The 16,788-nt window shown below is 43.5% G+C and overlaps 1 protein-coding gene across 4 annotated transcripts in view; it reads right to left on the bottom strand.

The window, feature by feature from the left end:
* The window catches only part of TRAPPC13 (trafficking protein particle complex subunit 13), a 398,706-nt gene extending 382,307 nt beyond the window's left edge, over positions 1 to 16,399 (bottom strand). For all 4 annotated transcript variants that reach the window (XM_085631781.1, XM_085631789.1, XM_085631799.1 and 1 more), the window contains exon 1: positions 16,210 to 16,399. In XM_085631781.1, the coding sequence (XP_085487907.1) occupies positions 16,210 to 16,255 (46 nt within the window). In that variant the 5' untranslated portion in view covers positions 16,256 to 16,399. The remainder of the gene's footprint in view (positions 1 to 16,209) is intronic.
* Positions 16,400 to 16,788: the final 389 nt, after the last annotated feature.

The following is a 16,788-nucleotide window of genomic DNA, read 5'->3' as shown; positions in this document are numbered from 1 at the left end:
GCCTGATCCAAACGTAAAATGCTTTGATGGATAAAGACTGACAGGCAGCCTTTATGACTTAACCATGCCTGCAGGACTTGCTTGCTGTCACATGCTACACTAAAACCGCATTGAAGTGGCAGTCATTTAAACATTTTCAGGTAGGTACATTTTTAAAATCAAAGTTTTGCCATGATGATAATTTTTGATTTAGAGAAAAACAGAATTGCGGCACCAGCCTCACAACGGTGAGAGATTGGCCTTTGCCCTCACTGGGGTTGTTGGAGAGGTAGGATCAAAGCCCTTTTACAAGTTTCAAAAAAGTCTGGGGCTGATCCCCCATGTGAATTGCCTGTGGTGCTTAGGAAAGTTGTATGATACAATGTTGTCTGACGTGCTCACAAATTAACCAAAAGATGTTTGAGAACGAGAAGCAAAGCTGGTTTTAGACTCCCTGAACAGAACAGTGACGATCCAAAAAAACACAGGATCGCACTGTAAAAGACACAAAAAGTAAACTGAACACAAAAATCCTCATTCTCTTCACAAGTAAAAAAACTGAAAAAGAACAGGAATTGCAGTGAGCAGTCCGACTCTTCTACGGAGCCAATATGGGTCTTCAGGATATTCTCATTAAATCAGAGACATGTTTCTGACTCATGTCCCATAAAAAGCCCAGAGAGAGGTTTTTCAAAAGTCTAGGTATGCCATTTTGCCTCAGACGCCTGCACTCTGGAACTTCTTTGGTAGCAACTGTGTCACACAGCTTTGGTAGGACATCTGAGGCTTGAGTACAGTGACTTCCACTTCCTCAAGGCCCACTACAAAGATCTTATGACCTTCAATTCCAAGACTATTTGTAAAACTACCATTGACGCCAAGCTCAGCTTTGAAGTAGATGATGTCAGGAAAGGCACCTTGGGCAGGTCTGGTACAGAAGGTAGCTGGGAAGAGATCAGCAGAGTGTCTCTAGGTGGACGAAATGCTGCCACATTTACAAGATCACCAGGCAGTGGTATTTTGAAAGGTTTCAGAACCTTTTTGTTGAGACTTCAACTTCTGTGGGTTTACAGAGTCCACACCTTCCTTCTTATGATAAGAAGGTTGACAGCGAGGAACAAAGTTCACACCCTCAAATACGCACTGATTCAAGACTTTATTGACCTCACAAATGCCAACACAAAGATAATTTGCTAGAGTCTTAAGTCCAGATACCAGAGGGTCCTGCCTGCAGTAGGAGGTACACTTTGAGACAGTCACAAATACAAAGCTGACCACTTTACAATTCCCTTCCACACAGTTCAGTTAAAGTGAGATCACCTGACCAAGGTAGATAGATTAATAATCCTGAAAGGGGATTTTGCCTTTTAGTCGTGCATTTATGCTGCTAATAATGGTATAAGGGAAGCCTGGAGGAAGCATAAATAGGCACCGCTGGACTCCCACGAAGCATCCATGAAGGAAAGACTAGTTGATTCTACATTTCTCTCCGTTCATCTGATATGAGGAAGCTTGGCCATTTAAGCAAATCACTCTCCCAGAAAGATTCTGTGTGACTAAATACCTTAGGTGGCAGAGTTAAAAAGCCATATACACCCTTGCACATACTCAGGGTGAAGGCAGCACTAGCTGTACCTATGAAGAACTATTTCATTTTCTTATAATTAGACAAAACAAGACACATCAAAAAAGATAGAACTAACTAGGGCAGTGGTTGCACATCCCATCGGTCAAATACAACATAATCCAACCCTTTCATGTAGTGGGCTACTCTCTTTATTATTACTCTTCAAAATATTTTCCATTTCATTGCGGATCAATGTACAGTCAAATTACAAACACCAGGCTCATCCAGAGATTCAGTGGACTTTTTCAAGGCTGCAAATACACTTCACATATATACTAACTTTCTTCAACATATGAACAAACCCTTATAAAGATGGCACAGTATTACCATGTGTTAGTACTCAACACCAGTTTGATGGTAAAACTAGAGACCCAAAGCTGGAAGGATTCTGCTACTAAGGTCAAGGCACACAAATTATTTAGAACTTGCAAATAAGGTAAGTACATACATGGTGTCGGACACTTTGTGCCAGACACGGATGGACCACTGCTAAGTTCATACTAGATTTAAAAGAGTCACATAGAGCCTCAACCACCGGGACAATGACCTTCTGTTGACAATAGCATATAAAGAGGTATGGTGCTCTGTGGTACAACCTCTGTCATGTTTTTTAAAGACTACACTTAGTAGAACCAACATAAATTCATTGACAAAGTTGAGAAGAATATAGTTGGTTTTCTTTCCAGCACAAATGAAAGTCAAACAGCTACTTTTATACCCAAGAATCAACATGGGACAGGGTAGCAAAGAGAAACAACCAAAAAAGACCACCAAGCAACAGTTTGACAAAATAAATAGCTTGTGATGCGCTCGTTGTGTGGCGCAATACAAGAGTTGGTAGGCGAGGAAAAGAGTTTGGCAACAGCAACACAGCAGCGGAACATGGATGAAACCTAGGCTGCTGCAGAGATGACGACCCCTTTACCCCTGCCTTGAAGAAACTGTGGATTCCCTCAGTGGTTAGTCTGACCAACACATGTTGCTAGATTGCAGATTGTTCTGAAAGAGTCTACTGCTGATGTATGGGTACTCTTCACAGTCTCTAGCACATTTGTATATTCTTAGTAAACTGTTGTTTTTAACCATGAGACTTTGGTTAAGGGGGATTAAAGGTGGCGGCAGACCTTTTTTTACACTGGAGTAGCAATTAATTGAAAATCAATCGTATGAAAGAGAGGGTTAGTGATGTGTTTTCTCTGTAGTCTTTGTCAGTTTAAAGGGAGAAAGTTAAATTTGGGGGTACCAGAGATGCAGGTTACGACTTGCTGCAACCACTATTTCCCCTCTGCTGGCTGGGTGAGACGATTTAGCCTCACATGTGGGAATGTATAATAGAAGGTCACTGAGCAAGGTTTAGAAGACGGGGAACAGCTCAAAATTCTGACATTGATTATTAATGGTATTAAGAATCATATAAAAGGGCTGCCTCAATGCCTCCGAAGATGGAGATTTAATACCTAAATCCTGTTGCAGGAAACACACTAATTCGGCTCATACTGCAAATTCATGTGAATGAGGAAGTGCCTTACCCTGGCACAAGAAGGGTTAAGTGAGGTCTCCGGTGGCAGGTTCATACAGTAAAGACGCCCCCGGCTTCCAGTATACAAGACCTGGTTGGACCCAGGAGGTAGTTATGCGGATGTCCGTTGTGCAAGAGGGAGGAAAGTGTACACCATATTAACTGTGTATTCACTACAAAGATAACAGCAGGCCACCTTAGAACAGACCCTTTACCATTGTAAGCTCTGTCTTCCACACAAATAGAGCAAGAGGATTTTAACAACTTTATATTCAAAGACATGGATGGGTCAACTAGTTTGATGTAGGATACAAATGCCCTTACATACATGGCACAATATTGTATTTGTATAGCACTTACTACCCTGTACAAGGCGTTGAAGCGTTTTTCGGTGAGTAGCAAGCTACTCCAGAACCCTAAGAATTAGTGGTGGATTAGTATAGGGAAATACAAATTGTTAATTTGAGTGGTGGACATGTGAGACCGTTAGTTTGATTGACTACGACAAAGGAGGGAAGTGTCTAGCTAGTGTTATTTTGGAGGTCATATTAGTTAAATGAGGTTTGGGATGAGTCGGAAATGAGGTAGAGAATATACTGAGAGAGTATAGGAGAAGACAGGTGTGTACATGGAGGGAGTTGAAGGCTTTTCCTTTCTTTCTACTGTAGGAGTAAAGTATTAAATATATAGATAAGTACGAGACATGGAGCTCTCTGATCTATGGACGTTCAAACATGCAGGCATGTTTGAACATTATTTTTAATTCACAGGGGCACACAAATCAATGTCCTGGTTGGACTATTTCTTTGCTCACACAGCTCAGATTCGGAACATCCCTAAAATGGATTACTTGGCAAAAGGCATCTTTGATCATTTCCCACTGTAATTCAAGGCTTAGTACATGGGAATCATGAAATGGCAATTACCCTTTTAGACGTCACTAGGGCCTATTTCACAGAAGGCTTGAGGTAAGTTAATTCTACCTTAACACTCTAGGAAGCATACAAGGGTGTTAGAAAAGAAAGACTTGGGGCTAAAATTCATGAAAAAAAGAAACTTAGGAAATCAATAGTACGATCCCTGGAGCAAAAGAAGAATCAAGCAAAGCAGGAGTGACCGCAAATTGACAGTGAAGTTCAGAAACTGATGCAGCACATACAACAGGCATTGGCAAAGGTCCTGCCTATGAGAGCTATTGGCTTTGACAATGTTTAGTAGCCATGCTGTACAGCAGAATGGATGATCTGCAGTGTAGCTAAAACTATTTTTTAAAAGCGCTATGACGCAGCCAGAACAAAAGTTTTTTTTTTTTTTTTTTAATGGATCATAGGCCATTGTTAGGTCTCTCCTGGAATGCAGCTCGCATGCGCTGCTCGCTCTGCAAGGGCTTCTTGGAATCAATACAGTTTTAGAAGTGGGCTTTCGGCTCTGCCGTGATTTTGGTTGGTTCGCATCATAGGTTATGGTAAATGGAGTGTGATGATTGTAAGGAAGGCTTTTTGGCCCCTCCTGGTTACCACCCTGTCCACTTTTGGCCCCGCCCCCCAGACTGGATGTATTACTGGCGGCGTGAGACGGTCTATTTTTTAATGACGGCCTCTGGACTTTTTGGTTTAGGATTACTGGCATGTGGGTTGTGTGATGCTGCATATACAGATGAGTTTGGAATTTATTTACTGACCCGCTACGAAGGGGCTTTTCTTTAATCTGTTAGTGGCTGTGTTTTTTATTTATATTGAGTCTTCATGTACACATGATGTTTGACTTTTTTGACCAAGCTGTTACGTTGGGCTTTTGTATAAATTTGATACTAGCTGTTTTATTTATATTGCTTCTCCCGGTGCTGTGCTTGCCTGCCCCACCAGCTCTCCGAGGTTGCGGTTTGTTTTTTTCCCAGCTGCGCACATCACTCGCGGGATGCATGTAAATCTGCATTCTTGAGTTGACTTTACTGTTTTGAGGCAGGGCGCAGGGGCTGCTCCGATGTTATCAAAGCTGCTATCCCACTGCTAAGGCTGTGCTGCGCTCTCTGCCTTGTACCTTCACTATTAGAGGTATTATCAGCTCTCCACGCCCCCTCACAGAGGGTGCTGCTGCAGATCATACCTCGGGAGCAGGGCCGGCATCTCTCTTGGTATTTGTTTGTATTGAAAAACATCTTACGAAGTATTCCCAAAAGTGCAGGTTTTTTTTACTAAATATTATTTAAACATTTATATTTACCATTTTCTACTTTTCGCATGTTCGTTTTTAATTTAATTGATGACTTGTTCATTTATCTTCTTGTGTGAGGGAGCATTTATTACCTCGGACCGGTAGGCACACGTTACAACATGGCCTTTACATTTGCTCAGGCCTCTCCTCTTTCAGTATTCGCCATTGGAGGAGGCAGAGTGACAGGACAAAGCACTATTGTGCTCATGACCGTGTTGGTGCGCGCGGCCATGACCTGTGACGCGATTACAGTGGGACGTCTGGAAGCCTGGAGTGTGCCGGAGAGGCCAGGGAAGGGGCACCACAAAAGACAGAGGCAGACAGCCGGCACCGGTGGGGAGGATGAGGTGAACAAAGTGCTCAGCAGAGGGTGTGGGGGCCGACAAACTTCAACAGGCAGACTTTGAGTAAGTGACCGACGGCATAAAGAGCTGAACCAAGCGCTGATCTCGGTGACTTGGCATGAGGGAAGAATAACAATCAGCCACGGGCAGAACGCATATATGTTATGCTTTGTGCAAACGTCCCCTAACAAGCACGTATCGGGAGAGGGTGGTCTTGGTTCATACCTCCCTTAAACTGCTCACACATGCAGTTTTTTCATTAGCTTGTGTCACTGTCCGTTGTACACTGTGGCTTTTCATTAGTAAATAGGCTTAATAGTCCCTCCTTAGTACCACCTTTTCCCATTTTGTAAGCTCCCATGAGGACATACCCTGTTACGTGTGTTGTTGCTCAGTAAGCTTTAATTACAGCCTCCTAGCACTATTTACTCAAAGAGCTTTGTCCTGCCTGCTCTTGCCGGCAGGAAAAGGCAGGACACGCTCTCTCCTAATGCATTTTCAATGCAATAGGTCTCGTGTTTGTGAAGGTTCATGCTATTGGCATTGTAAATGACAATGCCTTTTATTTATCTGTTTTAAAAAAAATAACATAAAAGGCAGTTGTTTACAATGCCAATAGCTCTAACTCTAGTAAATGCGAGACCTATTGCATTGCAAATGGTTGTTTATTATTATTTTTAGCCTTGCTGCACAGCAGCCATGCTAATATACAGCATGGTTGGCAATGCACATGCTGTACAGTATGAAGTAAAGGCAATGGTAGAGCCAATATTCTTAAAGTGAGACTTATTGGCTTTGACAATGCCTTTTAGGTATCGGCACAACACCCCTGTGATTCTGTGCAAATCGGTTAATCTCTTCATGCATGAAACAGATAAAAAAATGTAACTTGCAAATCAGGTGCAAAAACACACCTAATACTAAGCGCAAATATTTTTACACCAGTTTGTTTTTGTAACCAATGTTACTATTAGGTTGACACTGTATGTGTCAGTTGTGAGACAGCAACAATCAAATTCAATTTCATGAACTCTAGAACTCAGAAGACTCAGTTAGAATTATGACAGAGGTCTACAGAGATACTCTGTAGATGCTGCAAAATGGGGGTGGGGGCATGGTAGTCGTTTCTACCATCACCTTCAACATACCATGGTCAATTAGAAGGGCAAAGAGCAATTTCTAATCTCTCCCTACTAATCTTCTGATTTAGTACAACTACATACATTTGAGAATTAGATTTAGAAAACCTAGTTTGGAGACAAGCTTACATATTTTAACCTTTACCAAGCTTTAAAACAACAGTATATATTATCGATGAGAACAAAAATCACACAGGTATGGGGAAAACGTCATAAAGTCAGCAACATATAACATCTTTCGCTTCACACTGACTGGTTTGCAGCACATGAACCATTTTTGAAATGTCACTGTGATCTGTAAGGAAGGTTAAGTTCTTAGAGCAAAATACTCATTACAGGAATAATTTATTTAATTGGAACAAAAGACGTGTATTTGGAGACCTTTTTTTTCTAGTGGACTCTTCAACCACTCAACCATATAATGCCGACGACAACAGTACCTCTCATGGTTATCAAATATAGGTAAACAATGTCCTAGCCGTGCTTAGTTTAAATAATAACAACAACAACACTAAAGGTGCACCCATTGGCCGCACTACCTCCTCAGTGCGGGTGTCGGGCATTGGCCAACACTGGGGAGGCACCTAAAGGCCCCTCTGGTGCTCAGCAATAGAGGAAGTTCTTTATTCTATTTTTTTTATCAGACTGCTCTGGGTGAGCTTCCCAAGCAGACAGATTGTAGTATAAAACGTTTTGTTTTTTTAAAACGCAACAATGATGATGGGTGCACCCAACTAAATGATGCAACAGTCTTTCCGGCCCTTGGAGCAGGAAAATTGGGACAATTACTCCCAATCTGCCCCCGCAGGAAGGCAGAGAGCCCACTAGATAATTATTATTATTTTTAATATAGGGGTGGGTGCTGCCCAGTATGGGCATGGCTATGCCCCAACCCGAAGTAAATGGATCAACAGTCTTTCTGTCCCCCGGGGAGCAGATGGAGGTAAATACCCCGGGTCTGCCGTCTTGGGGAATGGGGTGGACATAAACCCAACTAGACTCGAAAGTTTTGTTTTTTTCTCAATTATTATAAAATATAGGAGTGGGGGCTGCTCACCACAGTCGTGGTTATGCACCCACCCCCAACTAAAGAGGGCAATAGTCTTTCTGCACCACTGTGGGAAAAGTGGAGTGATTCCCCCCGTTCGTCCCATTCCTCTATTGGGCAAAGTGTTACAGAAAATACAGTAGGACGTGTTGGAGGAAGTGCCTATGGTTTCCTCACCTCCTTCAGTTGGTGGTTTGGGAACAAGAGGATTCTGTGCTTTCCTTATCTGCTCAAAGAGGTCCTCTTGTCGAAGGAAGGTCTGCCATTAATACAGCTATGGGTCTGGCACTTGAGTGGTAGATTTGAACAGCTATGGGTTGTTCCTTGGAGGTGTTTGAATTTATTAAAAAAACTATCCATCCTACAACATTGAACACGTACACCAGATACTGGTGCAATTTTGAGAAATGGTGTGTAGAGAAAGAAGCAGATCCGGATTCAAGAGAGCACTAGCTATTTGAAAGACTGGCTCCTCCAGGGTCTAGCAGTATCCACTTTGGGAGCTCAATGGGAAGCTATTAGAACTAGGAGCCCACACCTAGAGGTTTTGATTCCTATGGTTTCTATACTACTAAAGTGCTTCTTTCAAAAGAGGCCAGCTAACCACTGCCAGGTTCCAACATAATATCTTGCACATGCTTCCAGAAATCTACTCCCCAGCTTGTTATGAAGAGTAAGATTTTATCAGGTCCAGCTATTTCAGGGTCTACTGGCCCCTTCTGGCCAGCTGGCAAAGAAGAGGTGCCCTGTTCATTCACAAACTGAATGAGCATTAAAGATGCCTTTAAATCTTGTTTTTATCTTGTCACATTTGCTGTGCTTTCAAAGAGAGGTCAAATGTCTGTCTTCTGCCAAATCACTGCTTTTTTATCCTGGAGATCGAGGTTTACTTTTCTTTCTCCGACTGCAAAGTTAGAGGATTTTGTGAAGTGAACTGACTGTTGTGTTGGGCACACAACATGTAAATAGCTTGTAAATTAACTGTACATATGTTTCAAAATATATTCAAGTAGTTCGGAAATAACTTTTTTCGTAATTCTGAAGTGAGAATATGATAAAAATAAATCAGAATACTTAACTTATTGATGTGAAAATAATAAATCTTTCCTGAAACACGATTTCCCGACATTATGGTTTACCCCCACATAGTTTTATTAGTAAAACTGCAAGTCAGTGGAAAGGTTTGTGGACATTCAATGGAAAATGCTTGCCTGTAAATGACAGTGCTCCATAACATCATGCTTTAGTGATATATGCATTAAAAGTGAGAGTTTTTAAATATAAACTGAGAAACATTCCTGCCCCCACCCTGATGGCAATTCAATTAATGAACTACAAGAAAAATCAGGGGTCATGTGTACAATATACGGGACAGATTTTTATAATAGATGGATCACGTGTAGCCTTTTAAATCAAACAGAAGAGCTTTTTGTACAGCACACGTGCTAAACTCACATACTTCAAAGGGGAAACAGCCTTTACCACGAAGGCTGCACAACGAACAGCCTTTACAACGAAGGCTGAACTACGCAAGCCCTGCCGCGCATATGCCCTAACCACGCATGTGCGTGGTTAAGGCCTATGCGTGGTAGGGATTGCAGACGGATGGAAGCAGGAAGAGATTGCAGTGAGGTATGTGGGGCTGGGGGTGGGTCGGGGTTATTTAAAGTTGGGCTGGGTCGGGGTACTTTTGTTGGCTGGGGGAGGTCGTGGTTGTTTTGTGAGCTGGGTCAGGAATGTTTTGTGGGCTGGGTCAGGTTATTTTAAGTGGGGCTGAGGGGTAAGGGGTAGTTTTCTGGGCTGGGGAGGGTTGCGAGTAGTTTTCTGGGCTGGAGCAAGGATATTTTCAGGGCTGGTGGGTTTGGGGTAGTTTCCAGGGCTTGTGGGCCGTTTTAGGGCTCAGGGTGGGGGGGGTTTAATACCTCTCAGGACTTAAAAGGGCAGGGTAGGTTTTAGGGAAGGCGAGGCAAATAAGTTACTAGGGCTGGGTGGGAGTGGGGTAGTTTAGGAACTCAGGCCGGGGGTTAAGACTTACCTGCGAATTCTTAACCATGGATATGTGTTCACCATATATGCTTTAACAACGCATGACTCGTTGTAAAGGCATGCGTGGTAAAGGCATATTTGTGGTAAAGAATTTCGTTGTTCAGCCTGCGTGGAACCGGCATGCGCGGTAAATTCATGCGGGGTTGCAGCATACAACTATTTCAAGGTAGTCTTGTATATGGTAATGAAAAAAAGGTGGGCTCGTGAAATTAAATATTTGCTTAGGCTCACACAATTTGAGACAAGTTTAGGAGTCAAGAGCAATAGATCAAACAGATTTTTCAAGTCACTAGACCTGCATGTCTGGTAAAAAAATTCTGAATTTTCAAGGCCTTTTCCCTTATTGCTTCAGTTACTACAAAAGGCGCCTTTTGAGTCAGTGAGTGCAGTTGATCTCAGCTTTCTGTCTTTTAAGGTGTTGTTTCTGGTGGCAATCACATCAGAGAGGAGAACTGGGGCCTCTTAAGATCTGAGCCATGTTTGAAGATTCTGCCAGACAGCAGGATCCTTAAGCCGAGTCCTTCCTTTATTCCAAAGGCTCCTTCAGTGTTTCACTATGCTATCGACTTGGTATTACCAATGTATTTGCCCTCTTCTACTTCCCAGGAGGAGAAATGCTTGCATAGCCTAGATGTACGTAGGGCTATCATGATTTATATGAAGAAAACAGATCCCTTTACAAAAGGTGGATTATTTATTTGTTACATTTGATTCTTCAAGGAAAGGTACAAAACCCTCTCTTTCAACACTAAGCAGCTGCCTGAAGCAAGCCATTGTGTTATTGTATGAAAAACAAGAACAATCTCTGAATACACAGGTGCAGGGGAGATCAAAGAGAGCAGTGGCAACCACATGAGCGGCATTGAAAGGTGTTTCAAAGTTTGACATTTGCAAAGCAGCTACGTCGTCCGTACCACATACATTTGTGAAGCACTACAGGTTACAATTGGGAGAAGTGCATCGATGTCTTTCAATTCTGTAGTTTTGGATTCAGCGCTGCATTAATAATGGAGTGAATAAACGTTACTGACAATTGTATTTGGCGAGTATTGTGTCTATGGAGAGAGCTGAAGCACATGGAGATTGCTTGGTGTTGGCTCACAATATATGGACTGTGCAAAGGAAGACTGATGAGGAGGTAATGGCCCACTTATTTACTGGTAATCTTCATTACTCCAAGTCAAGATCTTCCTCTTCACAGTCTAAATCAGTACCACCCATCCCGACGTGATGTTGTTTTCAGATTCAGGTTTGTAAATGACAGGAGTGGGGAGGATTGCCTTCCTTTTTATAAGCATGATGAGAAGTGTGGCAGGAAAGAAGACATGTTAAGGGTAGGACACAAGGTTTGTTTGGCTTGTGTACATTGCTGTAGGAGGGCTTGGGCGAACAAGAATTGTGCCGAGGAAGCCCTGGAATAATTAGGATTACCGGTAACTAACCGGGCCAATAGTTTTAACAGAAGAGCACTGACATTCTTCCCCCCTCCCATTGTGCACTTCCCCTCAACACGTCAGCCATACCTCTGGCTAATACTCTCTTCTTCCACTCTGCACCTTCCCGGTATTCCAATTTTACCTCCTTCCCCTTACCCCTACCCATTACCCCATTATTTAATCCACCTTTCCTACAACCTGATCTCCAAGCTAGCCTTCCATACCTTCCCCCTTTTCCCTCCTATTCTCCCCTACCCGCTCCCCCTCACCTTGTACTCCGAATTCTTCACAAACCCCTTGCATCTCTCTTCATCCTCCCATTCCTCCAGGAATGCTGCTCAACCCCTTATCCCCCTCTCGGTAATCTATTCCTTTTCCCTCCCTCAGACCTAGCAAAACCATTTTCTTTCTTCAACTACCCTCTAGCCCAATCCACCCCCCCCCCCCGCCTGATGCCTTTCCCCTCACATTCACCACTCCTAGCTTTACAGGACCTTTCCAGCCCCTTCTCCTCTCGTCTCCCCAAACCTGCCATTCTATGACTCCACTCTTTCCCCTCCCTGCTTTCCGCTCTCCCTCCTCACCCGTCGCCTACTAAATATGACCTCAATTCTTCTCCTCCTTTCAACATCAGAAAAGTTAACTTTCTTTTCATCTTAGATGCACCAACAACCTCTCTCAACCACCATCTATCTCCACCCTTTATCCTTGTACCCCTATACCCCCCCCGCAACCCTACCTCTCCCTGCCCTCCCTCGCCAATTGCATTCCCTCCTGTATCCATCAAGCCACCTAACATTCCGTGCACAGCCCTACTATCTCAGGAAAATAAGTTAGGATCTCTCATCACCTCCATCTCCCAGTTTGAAGCTACCATCTCACTCTTAAGCACTGAGATATCCACCTTTCCAAACACCCCAATTCCCTTGGCAAATACTCACTTCCCCAAACCCCCAAGAAGCACCTTGCTCCCACGCCCCAAAAAAGCCAATCACAATCTGACTTCTGCAGACATTGCTAACCTACTGGCTAGTTACAAGACCTCTAACGCCACCCCCCTTCCACTTTCTACTTTCCTCTCCAAGTAAGTCTACTCTGTGCACTATTCCCACCATCTCTTCTGTCAGAACTAATCATCTGCCTTATTCCTCCCTGGCACCCTCTTACAAGAACATTATCTCTATCACCCCTCAAAGCCCAATCGCCCCCGTCACCAAAACAGTCTCGTCAGAGTTACGCTGTTTGCTCCACAACTGCAGATCTGCAATGAAACACAAACTGGAAATTTCTGACACCATCATCCTCCACAATCTAAACATGCTCTTCCTCACAGAGACCTGGTTCAACCACACCTCTCATTCTATGTTTGATCTTGTGCTACCCACCGACTATTCTATCTTTAGAAATGACAGAACAGATAAAGTTGGGGGAGGTGTTGCAACGAGGGGAGAGGAGTTGGCCTAACAGCTAGGGCACTCGACCTCGGACCTGGGTTCGAGTCTCGGTAATGATGCTGAACATCCTGCGATTCTGGGCAAAATCACTTAATCTCCCCGTGCCTAACAAAAAATGAATGTGTGTCCTCATGTAACGTAACTGGTGCTATGTAAAGCACTCCGATACCCGATTCGGGTCAAGTTCGCGCTATATAAAACTCTGCAAAAAAATAAAAAAATCTTTAGAAACTCCCTTCAACTTAAAGTTTTTCCCAACAGCTCCTTCTGTACATTCGAATGCCTGTCTCTTGAGCTTCAAGTACAACACTGCTCTCCCTTCACATTTTATGCCATTTATCTCCGGCCTGGTGGTTGCTCTTCTTATTGGAGGATGTCGCCGACTTCATCAGCGACCAATATTCGCAAAGTGACAGACAGATCTTCCTGGGAGACTTCAATCTTCACTGGGGCTCGTTGGAAGATTCCTCTGCTAATAGGCTTGCCACCTTTCTCTCAGCAAATGATCTTATCCAACACTGCACTGAAACAACACACTCCAAGGGCTCAGTACTGGACCTGGTTATATCTAAAGCAGACATGCTTACTATTGCTATCCCCATTCATGTAGACTGGTCTGACCACTTTCTCATCTCCTTCCTAAAGGACTACTACCTAGTTCTGTAACACTATAAACATTGACCTTGACACTCTCTGGGATTCTGCTATGCTATCACTTCCCAGGCTAGACCCTAACTTGGATGTTAACGATCTCACCTCCCAATGCTTCTCAGTCCTTGCAGTCGAAATCGATAATGTCGCTCCACTTCAAAGCAAAAGGAAAAGGCCTATTCTTTCAGCACCATGGTTTAACAAATCCCTTTATGAAGAAAGGAGGAACCTGAGAATCTTGGAGAAAAAATGGAGACAATCTCCATCCACCACTAATTGTTCTACTCTATGTTCAAGATCAAATTACCACAAACACATCTTCAATGAAAAAGCATCACACTTCAGAACCCTCCTCGACTCAGCGAAAAACAGACCCAAAAAACTATTTGACCTCATCAAAAATCCAAACTGCTCTCCCCCAACCATCAAGCCTGACGATTCTCCAAAGAAAGCAGCAGAATTCGCAATATTCTTTGAAAAAAAGTGAAACCGTTGGTGGATCAGGTCATGCATCCTACCCCCTAGAGGAGCGCAAATCCTTAGTCATTTGGCAGAACTTTTTTGTCATCTCTGAAGATGCCCTCCTCAAATGCATCCTCGAAACAAAGCTCTCCAACCATTCTTTTGACCTCATCCCTAGTGACATTGCCATTGACTTCTACACCCATGCTCTTTCCTATTGGACCAGTCTGGTTAACCTCTTTCTCAGTCAAGGCTCCCTTCCCGTTTCCCTTAAAACAGGACAGGTTACCCCTCTTCTTAAAAAATCCCACCGCTGATGCAAACGACCTCAACAACGTCCGTCCCATCACTAACCTCTCTTTTCTTGCACAAATCACAGAAAGATGTGTAGCGAAACAACTTTACCTTCATATTAAGGATAATGATCTTCTTGACAATTTCCAGTCTGGTTTCATTCAAAACTGGAACACTGAAACAGCCCTGCTGCAAGTTATCGACAATGCGCTGCGTATAATCTAGTCAGGGGAGTCTTGTCTTCTGATTCTTCTAGACCTTTCTGCAGCCTTTGACACTGTTAATCACAACACTTTTCAACAGAGAATGGGTTTGAAAGGCACAGTGCTTAAATGGTTTGCCTCTCAAGACAGATCCCAAATTATGAAAATAGCGAACAGTCTTTCATCTTCATTGGCGGTAGGTCAAGGCGTCCCTCGAGGCTCTATCCTTGCACCCACTTTCTTCAATCTCTATTTGGAACCATTGGGAAATCTAAATAAATCTGGGATCCTCTACCATCTGAGGACACTCAAATCTACCTTAAGGTGTCTTCCACATACGATATCTCAATCCTCAACTCTACTCTCTACTCAAACCTTGATGTTAGCTCATCAACTCATTCTGAATCCCTCCAAAACTGAATTCCTTCTCCTCTTTACCTCACCCTCTCCTCCTCCTGTTTAATCTTGGATGGATCAGCTGCATCTACTAAACAATAAACCTATTGTTGTCGACAGAGCAAAATCCCTTGGTGTCTTACTTGACAAAAGGCTCAATCTACTCTCCCACATCAATTCCATTGCAAAGAATGCTCGATACCAACTGCGTCTTCTTTGGGGGATTTGACGCTTCTTCGTGGAGCAAGACCTAAAAACCCTGATCCAATCGCTGGTTCTCTCTAGATTGGACTATTTCAATTCTCTTCTTACTGGCCTCCCCAAATCCCACCTGTCCCCCTCTTAAATCCGTTCTCCATTCAGCAGCTCGTTTTAGATTTGGGGTCAAAAGAAGTGACCACATCACACCCATTTTGTATTCCCTCCGTTGGCTTACCATCGAGGTAAGATCAATCTACAAGACAGCTTGTATCACCCACAAAGCCTTGCACACTTCCTCCCCTCGATACCTGGCGAATAAACTAAAAATCTCTGCAAGCTCTAGACCGTCTCATAATGCGGAAGATTTACTGCTTGAGACCCCCACTTTTAAAAGGGAAAGATCGATGGCTCAATCCTTCCCAGGCAGTGCGGTGAGAATCTGGAACTCGCTTCCTCCACTGCTCCATACCACCACCCCTACCCGGACCTTCAAATATGACCACAAATCTCTTCTCTTCCAAAGACACTTCCAAAACTAATACACCCCTTTGCAAGTCCCTCACAGAAGTTCTTTCAAAAATTGTAAATTTGTATTCTACGCCTGAACAAGCGTCCTCCTTGTGTGTCTTGTGTGTTTTTGAGTGACTGCCATCTATTGCTGTATTATACCTCCTCTTGTATCTCGTTTGTTTCTGTAACATGTACATTTGTAACATTCTCCTCATGTAACGACCTTGGTTCTATTGTGAAGCGCTCCGACACCTTTGGGTAAAGTCTGCGCTATATAAAAATGCATAAATAAATAAATACTGACTCTACTTGTAAGCAAACAGGTACACTGGGAAAGTGAGTACCTGCACTTTTATATTCCCACTTCGTGCACAGCTGTTGATAAAGAAGTATCGGGTCCAAAATTAAACAAAATAAAACACTGTATTCTAAGACCAAAACGGGGACAGGCGAAGAACATGGGCATATAACACCCATGTCCATTACGGAGATCAGCCTACAGGTCCTGCTGCCAGAAAGCGGAACCTGTAACACAGGCGATTTCATCAGTTTGCAGAGAGCTGCTTCTGACAGCTCACACGCAAGTACATATGCTCCGGGAGATCTATGAAAGCCCTTGCGGGTGCGAGAAGCTTGACTACCCCGCGACATCACTACCTTTTTCCTGTGACTCCTAGCACTGTTACCTTTCAACGCCAGCAGGTGCTCCTGTTTCGCTTGATTCACTTCCATCGTTTCAACTCAAACCCCTTCCGCCTCGCCAAAGACAGGACTACCGGCGTACTGCTAAACCACTGACAGGCACTGAATAAACACGACGGAAGTTCGGTGCCCGGAGTCCTGACAGTCGCCAGCAGCGGAAGCCTATAGAGTGCGAGCACGTGACCACTGACGACACATCAACAGATTCTCTTTTATTGGAATGAAGTCTTGGGTGCCATGTTGGTTATGTAGTGACGCGATACGTTTTTACGTATTCCCACATATCAACTTCCGTTCTTCTCATATTTCACATTTTGTATATGTTTATGATTGCTGCATTCTAGTTTCCAACTAGCATGGTAACCAACACACTAACCTATACTTCAGTCTTCAACTATAACTTGATGCAGTGGCGCAACTAGACCCTCAACTAGGGGGGGAGGGGCTAACAGGCCCAGCCAAGGCTGGCCCTAGCACTGATCGTTAGAGGGTGCAACAGTCTTTTTTTTGGCGCCCCCATTTCCTCCTTCTCCATGAATTCCCTCACTACCACTCACCAACAA

This window comes from Triturus cristatus, chromosome 2_1, assembly GCF_964204655.1.
Source record: "Triturus cristatus chromosome 2_1, aTriCri1.1, whole genome shotgun sequence".
Taxonomy (NCBI): Eukaryota; Metazoa; Chordata; class Amphibia; order Caudata; family Salamandridae; genus Triturus; species Triturus cristatus.
Note: the sequence above shows the minus strand (reverse complement) of the source record. Positions and strands in the feature narration are given on the sequence as shown.